General features: G+C 58.4%; 2 protein-coding genes across 3 annotated transcripts in view; both read left to right on the top strand.

Annotated features, from left to right (window-relative positions):
• The window catches only part of WDR90 (WD repeat domain 90), a 36,932-nt gene extending 35,238 nt beyond the window's left edge, over positions 1-1,694 (top strand). The window contains exons 42-44 of the mRNA XM_061473709.1: positions 46-165; positions 626-710; positions 1,455-1,694. Coding sequence (XP_061329693.1) covers positions 46-165; positions 626-710; positions 1,455-1,609 — 360 coding nt within the window. The 3' untranslated portion in view covers positions 1,610-1,694. The remainder of the gene's footprint in view (positions 1-45; positions 166-625; positions 711-1,454) is intronic.
• A 227-nt stretch (positions 1,695-1,921) lies between these two features.
• On the top strand, positions 1,922-13,067 carry RHOT2 (ras homolog family member T2). 2 transcript variants are annotated; one of them, XM_061473147.1, is made up of 19 exons: positions 1,922-2,039; positions 2,247-2,305; positions 3,199-3,280; positions 3,372-3,415; positions 4,431-4,484; positions 4,851-4,903; positions 5,406-5,514; positions 6,442-6,543; positions 6,937-7,035; positions 7,479-7,587; positions 7,848-7,968; positions 8,783-8,867; positions 9,752-9,897; positions 9,985-10,085; positions 10,158-10,288; positions 10,688-10,768; positions 10,905-11,027; positions 11,131-11,333; positions 12,630-13,067. In XM_061473147.1, exons 1-19 carry the CDS (start codon positions 2,003-2,005, stop codon positions 12,745-12,747), a joined length of 1,857 nt encoding a protein of 618 aa, XP_061329131.1. In that variant the 5' UTR covers positions 1,922-2,002; the 3' UTR covers positions 12,748-13,067. The 2 variants fall into 2 exon arrangements, with proteins under 2 accessions (XP_061329131.1, XP_061329132.1); XM_061473148.1 differs by having other exon boundaries at positions 1,961-2,039; positions 2,252-2,305.
• The last annotated feature ends 373 nt before the right edge of the window (positions 13,068-13,440 follow it).

Here is a 13,440-nt window from a genome sequence, read left to right as displayed (position 1 = left end):
GGAGAAGCTGGCCTCAGTTTTCTTCCCTTTGGTTCCCCTCACCAGGGTCTGGACACCTTTCCGCCCAGCCTGGCCGCGTTCTGCCCATGGGAACATGGCACCCTGGTCTACGTCGGCTTTGGGAGGCAGAAGGAAGCCTTGTTTTACAGTCTGCACAAGAAACAGGTACTTGTGCCCTGCCAGGGCAGCTCGGGTACTTGTTAGCCACTGCGGGGCCATGGCCACATGGAATGGAGTGCAGTGGGGGGAGAGGCAACACTGCCCTGTGTGTAAAGCCATGCCTCAAGGTGTGAGGTGGGCCCAGGTGAGCGGCGGCTCAGGGCAACAGCTTTTCATCTCAGAACCTTCAGGGGCCCTGGTCTGGGCAGGCTGCCAGCCCTGCTGCTGCCTTTCCATCCCAGTGGAGGGGAAGGCATTTGCTTTCAGGAGCACCAACACTAAATCTTTGAGTCAAGTCTCCTCTGGGAAGTCAATGCCTTTGGCAGGTTTCCGAACTCTGAGAGGTGTTGTGCATCTGTCAGCCTCCCCTCTGAGAGGAGCCCTTTGCCCTCATAAGAACCGTCACTGCAGCAGCTCTGGTCTCCCGCCTTCTTTCTGAGGTGCTGTTTCTCTTGCTGGAGCATAGGTAGTCATGAAGATCCCCTTGCCATACTTTGCCACGTCGCTCAGCCTGTCTCCTGCAGCACGATTCATGGCTGTTGGCTTCGGGGGTGAGTACTGGAGAGTGCTGTGGACTCTGCTACCCAGGCTACCTTTTGGTGGGGAGGGATGTCCCCTTCTTCCTGTGAGTGGGGGAAAACAAGTGTCCTCTTTTCTTTAAACAAGCAGCCTGTATCCTCAGAGCTGGGAGCTGTGGTCCTGGGCAGGGTATGCATTGGGCAAGGAGAAAGTTCTGGGCAACTCCTAGGTCAGAAATGAGATGCATGAGCTCAGTCCTGTTTGTCAGTGAGCAGGGTTTGTCACTTGAATGATGACTTGGGGTTAGGAACTGTCTTTATCTGTGGCTGTGTGAGCTACAGCCCAAGAGGCAGAAGGGACTTGCCCACAGCCAATCTGGGACAGTTGGCACCCTGCTCTCAAGGGTACCTTGCTCCTATAGCTGTTTGTACCTGCCTGACGAGGCAGCACGTCCATGCTGTGCTGAGCTCCATCCCTGCCCCAGAGCTGTGGGGCACCTGCTGAGCCCAAGACCGGCTGTTTTAGGGGGCTATGAGCTAGCAGAGCTGCACCAGTGTGTTCCGCCATACCCATCACTGCCCTTGGACAGCCTGATACACAGCAGGGAGCTGTGCCATCACACTCTCTCCCTGTTACTAGCCAGTAGTTGCCTACTTGCCTTATCAGGAGCTTGTCCCTGCCCCTCACCGGGCTGTCTGTCAGCTTAGCACTGGGGTGATGGGACCGGTGCTAGTCCCAGCGCTCCTGCCCTCGGCTGACCCCTGCTCTCCCCACAGCCCGGCTGCTGCGGCTGCTGCGCTGCCCCGGCGAGGCTCAGGACTACGCCGGCCACGATGACGCCGTCCACCGCTGCTGCTTCGCCCCTTCGGGCCGCCGCCTCCTCACGGCCTCGCACAGCGCCGTCCTGCTCTGGGAGCTCACTGGCGGCTGAGCCGCAGCCCCCGGGCTCGCGGCGCTCCTCCAGGAGCCGGCGCGGCCATGTCGTTCCGCGGGCCGGGACCCGGGACCCGGGACCCGGCTCCGCCGCCTCGGCACCAGGCTCTGGGACAGGCCCCGGCTAGGCCCGGACGCCAACGTTCCCCTGGCTGGGTCGGGTGCGGAGTGTGTCTGACGGCTCCATCCGCCGTCCCACCCTTTGTTTTTGTTTAATAAAAACACCGAGAGCCGACGGGTTTGGGGTGCTGCGCGACGCGCTCCGCCCGCCCGCCCGGGGGCGCCGCTCCCTGCCCGCCGCCGCTCTGTGCCGCCGCTCGCTGGTGCGGCCGGAAGCGGAAGGTTGTGGCGGGGAGGGGGCGGCCCCGGTAGCGGCGGCGGCGGTGCCGACATGAAGCGGGACGTGCGGATCCTGCTGCTGGGGGACGGTGAGCCCCAGGGTGCGGGAGGGCGGCTGCGGCCGGCCCCGGGAGCAGGGTTCTGCCTGCCCCGAGTCTGGAGGCTCCGGCGTCCTCCCTCTCTCCCCGATGGCTGCCTCCAAGCGGGCCGGGCTGCGTCGTCCTCCGCCCTTGGCTTCCCGCTGGGAGAGGGCCCCGCGGCCGGGCCGGTGCCAGCGTGCTGCCTTTCTCTCCTAGCCCAGGTGGGGAAGACGTCCCTGATCATGGCCCTGGTGGGAGAGGAGTTCCCGGAAGAGGTGAGCGGCAGCGGCGGGACGCTGTGTCCCGGGAGGCGGCCGTGGGGCTGCGGCGGGTGAGCGGGGGGCTTCCGCCGGAATGGTGCTGTCTCCGGTCTGCACTCTAATCCCTGCCCTGCGGAGGATTGTAGGGACCTGGCAGGCCTCGCTCCCTGCTGCTGGGGTCTGTGTGGCACAGTGGACCATTGGGCACAGCCTTGCCGCACAGAGTGGAGCCATTTGTTCCCCAGCTCTGGCCTTTCCCTGGTGGCACCAGCACAAAGCCTTTAGAAGGGGTTTGCACCACGTTCCCTATCCTGTGCCCATCTGGAGACAGGCTTGGTGCTTTGAGCTGGGCCACCTGTGAGGAGCAGCACCCAGCTGGCCCCATGGAGCCTCCACATGGGTAGCTTGCTGTCCCATCATGGTGTGGGTAGGAAAACGGGATCGTTCTGGCCAGGCGTGTTTGTCCTGTGCTGTCAGGTGGCTTCCCCGCTGCCCACGAGCAGATGGTGCCCTCTGCAACATTTCTGCTGGGAAAACATCAGCTCTGGGGGCTTGGGGGAGGACCGGCCCTGAGCACCTTCCTGTGCTCTCATGGCAGAGCCTGGACAATCAGATTAGAGCTTCTCCCAGCTGCCAGGAGGTCTGTCTGGAGAGCTGGGGGAGTGCTGAGGGCTTATCTGGAGCAGCAGCATGGGAGCAGTACTGGAGAGGCAGCTTCCCCAGCTTCCTGCAGCAAGCTGTGGTGGCAGCTGCAGCCCAGGGAGTCAGGAAAGAAGCCTTCCCTGGTGTGGAGCTCATCTCATCCCAGCATCGAGGGAGCTGGGGAGCAGTGACACTGGGCTCTGAAGTCCCTTGTTGTCATTCCTCTCGTCTGTGTTGGGCTGGAGTGGAGGCTGTTGGCTTTGCAGGTGCCACCTCGTGCAGAGGAGATCACGATCCCGGCTGATGTCACCCCAGAGAAGGTCCCCACACACATAGTGGATTACTCAGGTATGGCCTGTGTCCCCTCCCTTCTCCACTCCCTGCCTGGCTGAGGGGAGCAGGAAGGGGTCCAGTTGATGATGGGCTCTTCTTCTTTCAGAGTCCGAACAGACGGAGGATGAGCTGCAGGAGGAGATCTCTAAGGTGAGCAGGGCTGGACAGGGGTGTTGCAGGACTGCTCACTCTCCCTCTTAGCCAACCAGAGACACACAGGTTAATGCTATGGGTTTGTTTAATCCTTCCCTGTATGTAATCTAGTGTGTGGCTTGTCCCAGCCCTCTGGGGATTCTCTGGAAAGAGAGCAGCAGGGGGCAGCCCACCAGGAGGTAGAAGAGGCTGGTGAGCAGAGGACATGCTCTCAGCCTCAGGATGTTCCCCGTGGACTCAGAAGAGGGAAGAAGTAGTTGCTGAGCTTGGATGAGCCTCTCCTGCTCCCTTCATTAGGTCCTTATGGTTGCCTGGTGAAGCAGTCGCCCAGAGGAATTGGTTTGGGAGCTGGAGCCCTGGGGAGTGCTGGGCAGGGAGGAATGAGGACTCCCATGTGTTTGGGAGCAGCCATGGAGCCATTTGGCTGGCTGGGGTGGGCCCAGCTGGTCTTCCCTGCCCTGGGATTAACCCTGGCTCTGCAGAGGGGAGGACCTCTTGATTATGAGTAATAAAACTGCCTCTCTTCTGCATGTCTCACATGCACAGAGCTATTTAATATTTCCATCCACAGGAGTCTTGTTTCCTCTACACACGCTTAGAACAGCTCTGGGAAATCCTGCCTAAACCCTTGTGTGTCCTCAGGATTAGCACTGAACTCTCTCCTGAAAGGGCCAGTGATCCCTCCTGTCTGCTTCAAACACAGAGCTGGGGTCAATGCTGCATGCATGGGGTCAGGAGGGGAGGGGGGCAGCAGCCCCTGGACCAGCTTAGCCGCTGAGGGGTGGGAGCAGGGAACCAGGGCTCAGGCCTGCAGGCAGATGTGCTCAGGGGGTGCCTGGAGCAGAAGAGCTGGTCTGTGCTCTGAGCACCCCCTTGTAGAGCTTGTGTTGATGGCGGGTGACTGTTGCTGCGTGTACTTGCTGAGTTTTAGTGCAAGGGCTGCGCCATGGGCTCAGGCAGCCTCACTACTGCAGTGACCCTCACTCACCACCCTCTGCTGCTTCTCTTGTAGGCCAACGTGGTCTGCGTGGTGTATGATGTCACCAAGGAGGCCACGATTGAGAAGGTAAGGGGGGGTACCACCAGAGTCCTGAGCAACAGTACCAGAGGGAAAGGGGTTTCCAGTTCTGGGTCCTTGCACTCTGCCCTGGCTTTTTGCTGTGGGTGGATGTTGGTGCCCCACAGCCTTGTGGAGGGGGTTTGGGGTTTTGAGACCCCTGTAAGCAGAGGCAGGCTGAGCACAGCCTAAGTGTGCTCCCATGCTGGCTGTTGTCCTCACGTGCTGTGGGACAAGGCTTGCTGGATCCTTCTGCTGGCATCCAGCATCCCTGGGGCAGCTGAGCCTGCTGGTGCAGGGGAGTGCTGGGAGTAGATGGCTGCAGGGATGTGCTGGGGCTGCACTGACAGGCTTTTCCCTGTGCTCACCTTCCAGATTCGCACAAAGTGGATCCCCATGGTGAACGGGGGAGCTGAAAAGGGCGCCAGGTAGCGTGTCTTGTGTGGTCTGTGTGTGCAGATCTGGGGGGTTACGGAGGCTGAGTGGTGCCCACCACCCTCACCTCCTCCTGTGGTTATGGAGGTCAGACCAGCTCTGTGGCTTGTGACATGACCACTTGTAGCTGAAGAATACAGGGACTTTTCTCCTTCATGGATCTAGCTGAGGTCTCCAGGAGAGGGTTCCTTCCCCACCTTGATCTCTTCTAAGCCAGGCAGGGAGAGGAGCCTGCAAAGGGAGACACAGATGCCTTAGTCTGTGTGTGGATTGCTTAGGCAGAAGGCTGCTGTGCTGGATTAAAAGCTCCTGAGCATATTGTTGCTCAGTGAAAGCGTAAGCAGGATCAGGCAGCCTGTTCTCCAGATGGATGCTCCCAGCTGCTCTAGACATTGCAGAGGAGGGGGGGTTGCTCCCAGCCTGCTACCCACAAGTACATGTGACTGGGGCAGCACTGGCCTCACTTGTGTTCTCTGACATTCCATCTCTTCCCAGGATCCCCATTATTTTAGTGGGAAACAAGTCTGACTTGCAGATGGGAAGCTCCATGGACGTCATCCTGCCCATCATGAACCAGTTTTCAGAGATTGAGACCTGCGTGGAGGTGAGGGAACTCCAGAGCTTTCCTGAGGGGTAGCAGCATTTATCTGGTGTGAGTCAGGGAGCCTTTGTGCTTGTGGAGATGATGTTGAGGCCTCCAATACAAGAGGGACGTGGGGCTGTTGGAGTGAGTCCAGAGGAGGACGTGGAGATGCTGCGAGGGCTGGAGCAGCTCTGCTCTGGAGCCAGGCTGAGAGAGCTGGGCTGGTTCAGCCTGGAGAAGAGAAGGCTCCTTAAGGGGAGGCAGCTTCTGGTGCCTACAGGGCCTACAAGAAAGCTGGAGAGGGGCTTTGGACAAGGGCCTGTTGGGACAGGACAAGGGGGAATGGCTTTAACCTGAGAGAGGGGCGACTGAAATGAGCTCTTAGGCAGAAGTTCTTCCCTGTGAGGGTGCTGAGGCTCTGGGACAGGGTGCCCAGAGAAGCTGTGGCTGCCCCATCCCTGGCAGTGTTCAAGGGCAGGTTGGACAGGGCTTGGAGCAGCCTGGTCTGGTGGAAGTTGTCCCTGCCTATGGCAGGGGGTTGGAACTGGATGAGCTTTAAGGTCCCTTCCCACCCAAACCAGTCTGGGATTCTATGAACTGCCTTGATAACCCTGCACTGCAGAAGTCACTGTCTGGATCTTGAGGGCCTGTGCTTTAGGCATTCTGTCCTTTGTCTTCCTTGCAGGGGGTGGCTGTCAGTGTCTGCCCACTCTGGCTCTTGCTGTAACTGATGTTGGAGCTATACACAGCCACTGTTGGCACTGGGGCTGTGGAACAGGCACAGCAAAGCCACAGCACAAGCAGGTTTCCCTCTTGTGAGCAGACATTGCTCTGTGCTTTGGTGCACAGTCTGTCTGGTTCAGGGAGCTTGTGTCCTCCCTCTGCTCTGCGTCACCAGCCCATTGCCTGCCCGCACTTACAGGGCTGTCTCTTCCTTTGAATCCTCAGTGCTCTGCCAAGAACCTTAAGAACATTTCTGAGCTCTTCTACTATGCCCAGAAAGCTGTGCTGCACCCCACTGCCCCCCTCTATGACCCAGAGGAGAAGCAGGTAAGGTCTGCTCAAAGCCCCTTGGAGGACCTCCTTGCCATCATAGTGCCCTAGCCTGGGGCTGTTTTTTTTTTTGCCTGGAGTGTTTGGGCCAATGCAGCTAAACCGAGGGGAAAGCACCCATCTCCTGTGCTCAGCACAGCCAGCTGAATATGGCCAGGCCAGTGAGAAGCCAGGAGCATGTTGGGGTAGAAGCCATTGTGCTCCAGGCCATGTTAGCCATGGTGGGAAAGGTCCAGGAGAAGACTCCCCCTGGAGCTGTGGTGCTGGCATAGCTGGACTGTGCTCCCAGCCAGCACAGGAAGGCAACCCCTCTGCACACGGGGTTTCAGGAGGCAGAGCCAGGCTGATGGTGTTGCCTTGTTTTTTGTCACCATGGTTGGTCCCTTGCAGCTGAAACCTGCATGTGCACGAGCACTGACACGGATTTTCAACCTCTCGGACCAGGATAACAACCAGATCCTTAGTGATGATGAACTCAACTACTTCCAGGTAGGGCTGGCTGCAGAGCTGAGATGATTCCCCAGCCCCTCATGGAAAGCCCTAGTGTCCCCTTTCCATCCAACACCAGGCAGAAAGGCAGACACAGCTGTCCTATTTGCATCCAGTACTTCTGTTGGCCAGCTGTAGCTAAAGCGCCTTAAGGTACATCTTGGAGCAGATGGGGATCCACAGGTCTTCCATCTTTGCTAAGCTTGGGCTGAATTTGCTCTGCAGTGGGGAGAGCAGGAGGCACTGGAGCTGTTGAGAGTCATGTATTACTGGGATGCTGAAGAGCAGGGGTTTGGTGAAGGTCCAAGGCAGGAATCCCTGGTCTGGGTGGATTTTCTCTCCTAGAAACTCCCATTCCCTTGCCAGGGGAGATAGTGGTGAGACAGAGGCTTGGGCTGTCTGAGTGCTTTGCTGACAATGACCTTCTTTCTCCTGGGAGGCAGAAATCCTGTTTTGGAAACCCATTGGCTCCCCAGGCCCTGGAGGATGTGAAGGTGGTTGTGTGTAAGAACACCACAGACGGGGTGCAGGACAACGGCCTGACCTTGAACGGTAACAGCACAGGAGCTCTGTGCCCTATCCCAGCAAGAGATGGGGACCCCCCTCCTTCACCACATTGTGAGGGGCCCTGACATTGGTCTGAGCCTCCCAGCTCTCATTCCAAGCATAGTTAGTCCCTCTTGTCAAAGCCTGCTCTGGCTACTAGAGCTCTCTGTCCAGCAGCCTGTTTTCCCAGGGAAAGCATGGTCCCAAGGAGTGGATCCCTGAGGCTGAGCCCCCACTGTGTCTGAGCCACCTGATCTCTCCTGCAGGCTTCCTCTTCCTCAACACGCTCTTCATTCAGAGGGGCCGGCACGAGACCACATGGACCATCCTCCGCCGCTTTGGGTACGACGATGAGCTGGAGCTGACAGATGACTACCTGTACCCACAGTGCGTATCCTGCCTGGGGTGGGGTGGCCAGGGTGTGACACCCCCGTGGTGCACAGCTTGAGCTCCCCAGCTCCTTTGCTGGCTCCTCCCCACACCCTGCTGCGTTCCTCAGCTGAGGCTGAATCCACACCCATAGCTCATGGTCAGGTTCATGCTCCTACATCTTACTCTGTGGGCAGGAGCTGACCAACGTGGGGTTGGCAATGAATATAATGGGCCTTGGAGCTGTTGGCTGTGCTGCTGGCTCTGATGTAGGCAGGCAGGGAGGTGGGGAATGAAGGCCTATCCCTGACTTCACATTAGCAAGGGGTTTTTGAAGGCTGCTCCATCTCTGCCTGAGCTCAGGCAGAACGGCTCTGTCAGGAGCAGTGAGCTGTCAGCATAGCCCTTCCGGCTGATTCTGCAGCTGCTGCCTCTTCTCTGCTCCCTGCCTCTCTGGAGGTGGTGATCCAGCAGTAATGAAAGGGTTTGGCTTGTGAGCTGCCTTGTCTGCTCCCCAGACAGCAGGCTGTGCAAGGAGGCAACAGGGTGCGTGCTGGTGGAAAGCACCCCGGGGGGAGTGTTGTGCCCTGCTGAAGCCTTGGGTGTGAGGCTCCACATCTCCCTGGCTGCTTGGGATGTGCTGAGGAGAGGCCGCTGTGCACCCATGAGGGCTTCTTCCCAAAACAAAGGGCTGTGGCAAGGAGCGGCCAGGCCTGGAGACAACTACTGGTCTTGAGCAGGGAGGGAGTGGGGAGCTCTGGATTGGCTGCAGACTTGCTCAAACTCTGCCCTTGGTTCAGAGCTCACAGAGGGTCACTTGGGTCTCCTCCAGGTTCCGGCTGCCCCCTGGCTGCTCCACGGAGCTCAACCACTTGGGCTACCAGTTCCTCCAGCGGCTGTTTGAGAAGCATGACAAGGTGGGCAGAGTGTGCTGGAGCTGCCTGGGACGGGGTGCTCTGCTGGGCCTGCACGTAGCTGCTCTCCTCTGCTCCAGGGAGCAGATGTAGCCTCAGTTGAAGGGCTTCCCTCTGCCACAACACTCCCTTCAAAGCTGCTTGCCCAGGCTTTGGGAGCAGGAAGTGGTCACAGCAAGTCTGATGGCATGTCAAGGGGTTGTGGTTGTAACCCTTGACCAAAGGACAGCCAGTAAAGTTTGTCCCTTCAGGGGCTGGGTCCAAGTTAACAAACTAGTGCCTGGCTGCAGCATGAAGGGAGGCAGGGAAGCAGGCAGAGCTGCTGGCCTGCAGCCACAGACCAAGCACAAGCGTTCACACAGCTGCCAACCCTATTGAGGGGGTGCCAGGCTGGAGAGGGAGAGAAAGCAACTAATCTGTGCCATGCTCTGGTTCTTTGGAGAGAGGGAGAAGGGAATGTGCTGGATCTGCTGTGCACCTGCACACAGTACTCAGATGTTGATGTGCACTGGGATACAGCAGCTCTGTGGCCACAGGGAATTGGAGCACTGAGCTGATGCATGTCCAAGTGTGCCCAATGCTGCAGATCCTGTGCTGGTGGCCACACGCAGACCTTGGGTGCTACCCTGCAGTGTTCAGGACCAGGCTGGACCAGTGCAGGCTGCTGTGGGGTGGCTGGCCCTGGGGAAGCCAGGAACAGCAGCTCAAGGCTGTGGGATTAATTTCTGTTATTGGAAGCATCCCTGTGTCATTACATAGCAGCGAGCAAGGTGGCTTGTGTCCTGGTGATGCTCTCTGGACCCTGTCAGTGCTTGGTGTGGCTGCAGAGAGCTGCTGGCACTGCACGGGCCATGTCCTCAGCTGCTGACTCCTCTTTTTCTCTCCAGGACCAGGATGGAGCCCTCTCACCCACAGAGCTGCAGAACTTCTTCAGCGTCTTCCCCTGCATGCCCTGGGGTCCTGAGCTCTACAATACGGTATGCACCACTGATAAAGGCCTGCTTTCCCTGCATGGATTCCTCTGCCAGTGGACGTAAGCTCAGTCCCTCTCCTTGCCTGTACTCACATCTCTTAGCCCTTGCTGATCCAGTTGGCTTCCTGGTGTGCTCCATCTCTGCAGGCTCATGGCTTACCTGGACGTGCGGCACTGCCTGGCGTGCCTGGGCTACCTGGGCTACCCTATCCTCTCGGAGCAGGACTCCCAGACACAGGCCCTCACGGGTACAGCCATGCCCTCCCCTCCTGTCACGGCTCAGGTTCCTGCTCTCACTCACCCAAGCTCTTTCCTGCCAGTGACCCGGGAGAAGAGGATTGACCTGGAGAAAGGCCAGACCCAGAGAAACGTCTTCCTCTGCAAGGTGCTGGGAGCCAGGGGAGCAGGCAAGTCTGCCTTCCTGCAGGCCTTCCTCGGCAGGAGCCTGGTGGTGAGTGCTGCTCCCCTTTTGAGAGGGGAGGCCCGGCGGAGAGCCCTGAGGCCCTTGAGCTGGCCAGATCTGCCCATGGCCAGATCCCAGCAAAGGGCTTCACACCCTGCTCCATGCTGGTTGCTGTGGCTCTTGAATCCTTAACTTTGGCAGTGGGCCCATCCCCTCTGCTTGTCCTAAGGGGCTGGAGGGGCTGTGCCTTTCCCAGGCAGCTGCACCTCCCATGTCTGGGCGAGGTGATGCTGGCTTGTCCTCCATTACAAACAGCCCCGTGTCTCATGCCAGGCACTGGCTGGCCTTCCAGTGGCTGTTACACCATGGGGACCTGGGGCAGTGTGAAATATTCTCCCTTCCTCAAGCTCTTGCTGCCAGCCCTCTGAGATGGTGTTTTCATGGCAGGCTCAGAAGGAGAAACCAGGAGAGCCATCCCTCTATGCCATCAACACAGTGCAGGTCAACGGCCAGGAGAAGTATCTTATAGTAAGTCAGGGAGAGGAGGGAAGGGCTGCTGTGCCTGTCTGGCAGCAGGGCTGGCATAGTACCTGGTGCTGGTGTTGGAAGTGGCCCATCCTGGTGACGCGGTGCTGTGCCACATGGCCTTTCCCTCCCACTCCAGCTATATGAGGTGAGCACCGACACGACGTTCCTGAAGCCATCAGACACAGCCTGTGATGTCGCCTGCTTCGTCTACGACCTGAGCGAGCCCAGGTCCTTCAGCTACTGTGCCAGTATTTATAAGGTAGGCGCAGGGGCCCTGGGGGCTTTCAGCCTCTGTGTAGCAGCCCCACATCTCCCAGGCTTGGTGGCTTACCCCTTGCTGGAACTTCTCCTTGTCTCTGCAGCAACACTACATGGACAGCCAGATCCCCTGTGTCTTTGTGGCCTCCAAGACAGACCTGCCAGAAGCGAGTCACCAGCCCGGCCTCTCCCCTGCTGAGTTCTGCTACAAGCACTGCCTCCCACCACCCTTCCTCTTCACCTGCCACAGCCAGGGGCCACCCAGCAGCGCTGTGTACACCAAGCTGGCAACCGCCGCCACCTTCCCGTTAGTATCCTTCCCATGGAGGGTGCTCCTGGGGGGGGGGGAGCAGAGCCTGTGGGGCTAGGAGGGGCTGTGTCCAAACCCTGCCTCTGCCACAATGCCTTGGGTTTGGTTTTTCTGCAAGCTTCTGGTGTCATCTGCTCATACAAAGTAATCAAAACCAAAAGGGCACTTTATTCCCTGCTTGGAGTGGGTGGCAGCTCTCTTCTGTCTTGTGTGTGTCTCTGGCAGATTTATTAGATAGATCCTGCCATGGAGGTTTTCTTTCTGAAGCCTGAGATGAAACTGCTGAAGGGGAGCAGCCAGCCTGGTTTGCCAAGGCCCACAGAGGGGGGTGGCAGCTATTTTCTCCCGATGAGGTGGATCAGACTGAAAAAAGAGGTCAGCAAAGCAAGACCTCTGTTCACACAGCCTCCCTTTGGGAAGGAACAGCACCTGAAAGGGGCTGGATAACAGGGCAGGACACGGCCAGGGACATTTGGGAAGGAGAAGGTGTGTGTGTGGCATCACCCTGCTTGAGGAGCAGAGGAGGGGGCTGACGGTCAGCTCAACACCGTGGGTAGAGCCCTCCCAGGGAGAGTGTGTGGGTGCCTTGGAAGCCAGGCTGGGATTACCAGTGAGTGGTTTTCCCTCCAGCTGCTTTTCAATAAACAACTTTATTTTTAGAGCTGACACTTCTTTTTATTTTTTTCCCCCCTCTGCAGTATTAAAATTTAAATATTCTTAATATATCTTAGGGTATGTGGGATAAATAAATAACAGCGTAATGGAGGGCCAGGGATTGGCTTTTCCCCCTCGATTTAGTGGGGAATGAATAATGGATATCTCTTTCCTCCTCGGAGAGGAGCATGTTGATGCTGGACAGCACATGTTTAGGAGGGGAATGTGTACACTGGGCATGATGGAGCCTTTTCTCCCTCCCTGCCCTTTGGTTGGTCTCTGCGTGCATCCACTCCTGGGTCTGTGTGCACTTGGAGTTGGGAAAGCAGCTTGACCTAGAAAGGCAGCTCCTACCTCATACCCGTTATTAGGGGTTGCTGTGCTATTTCCAGGATGGATAGAGCCACATCTGTCTCACCAGAGGGTTGATGATGATGCTGGGCTCTCCGGTGTGGCAGGGGAGGCTCTCGGTGCTTTCTGTCTCTGTCCCCAGCCTGGAGCTCGCTGTGGTTGCTCTCTGTCCTTCCCGGGACACCCCAACCTCACTGCATGGGGTGGAAGCACTCCAGGCTGTAGGGGATCTTGCTGTTGGACAGTGTTGCTGTGCACCTTCTCACCAGCCTCTCTCTTTCTTTGCAGTCACTTGAACGCCGTGGAGCTGGGAGCCGCGTCCTTCTGGCTGCGGGTGGCGCTGGGGGCTGCAGTGACAGCACTGGTGGGGTTCACACTCTACCGGGTTCTGGGCAAGAACAAATGAGGCCCCTGCAGCCCGTCCTAATGTGACACCAGCCTCCCCCTCCCCAGCACTGCCCCGAGGGGCCCTGCCTCAAGCTGGTTCCTGGTAGGAAATGCTCCTTTTCGCCCAGCCTGGATTGCAGGACCAGTAAAACCAGAGCTCCCGGCACCAGCAGAATCGATCCCCCAGCACCGGCCACCCTGACCCTGCCATCCTCATGGCCTCTGCCCAGCTGTTGTGCCGGGGCCAGGCAGCTCTGCCGGGGCTCTGCCTTGCTGACACAGGAGGGATCAGCCTCATCTTTTATTCTGTTAATATTTTTTAATGTTTTTAAGCTCAAACGTCAGTGTTTCAGTGTCTGGGGGGCCGGGCACATCCCTTCCCAGGGGGCTGGGGTGGTGCTCTCATTCTGGGGGGCAGCACTCCCAAAGCACTTCCAGCAGCAGCAGAGCCATACATTGGGCTCGTGGGTTCAGCCCCCGGGGTCACACCACTGTCCCCTGTCTCTCTGTCCCTCAGCCAGCCCTGGGAAAGGCAGACCCCCTGTGTTTTGGGGTTGGGATGCTGTGGCTGCAGCTCTTGCTGCAAGGGGAGGGAGTGAGCTCCAGGACTGTCCCAGGCTCCTTCTGTCTCTTCTTCCAGCACAAAACCACTCTGAGTCCTGCAGTGCACCAGGCTGCCAGCCCCTCTGCCCTCCATGAGGGCCTGGCACAT

The sequence above is a fragment of the Pezoporus flaviventris genome, unplaced genomic scaffold (assembly GCF_033815535.1).
Source record: "Pezoporus flaviventris isolate CSIRO_AGI_PZ_B2104156 unplaced genomic scaffold, CSIRO_AGI_Pfla_v1 ptg000078l, whole genome shotgun sequence".
NCBI classification, from domain to species: Eukaryota; Metazoa; Chordata; class Aves; order Psittaciformes; family Psittacidae; genus Pezoporus; species Pezoporus flaviventris.
This window is presented reverse-complemented; position numbering and strand designations above follow the sequence as displayed.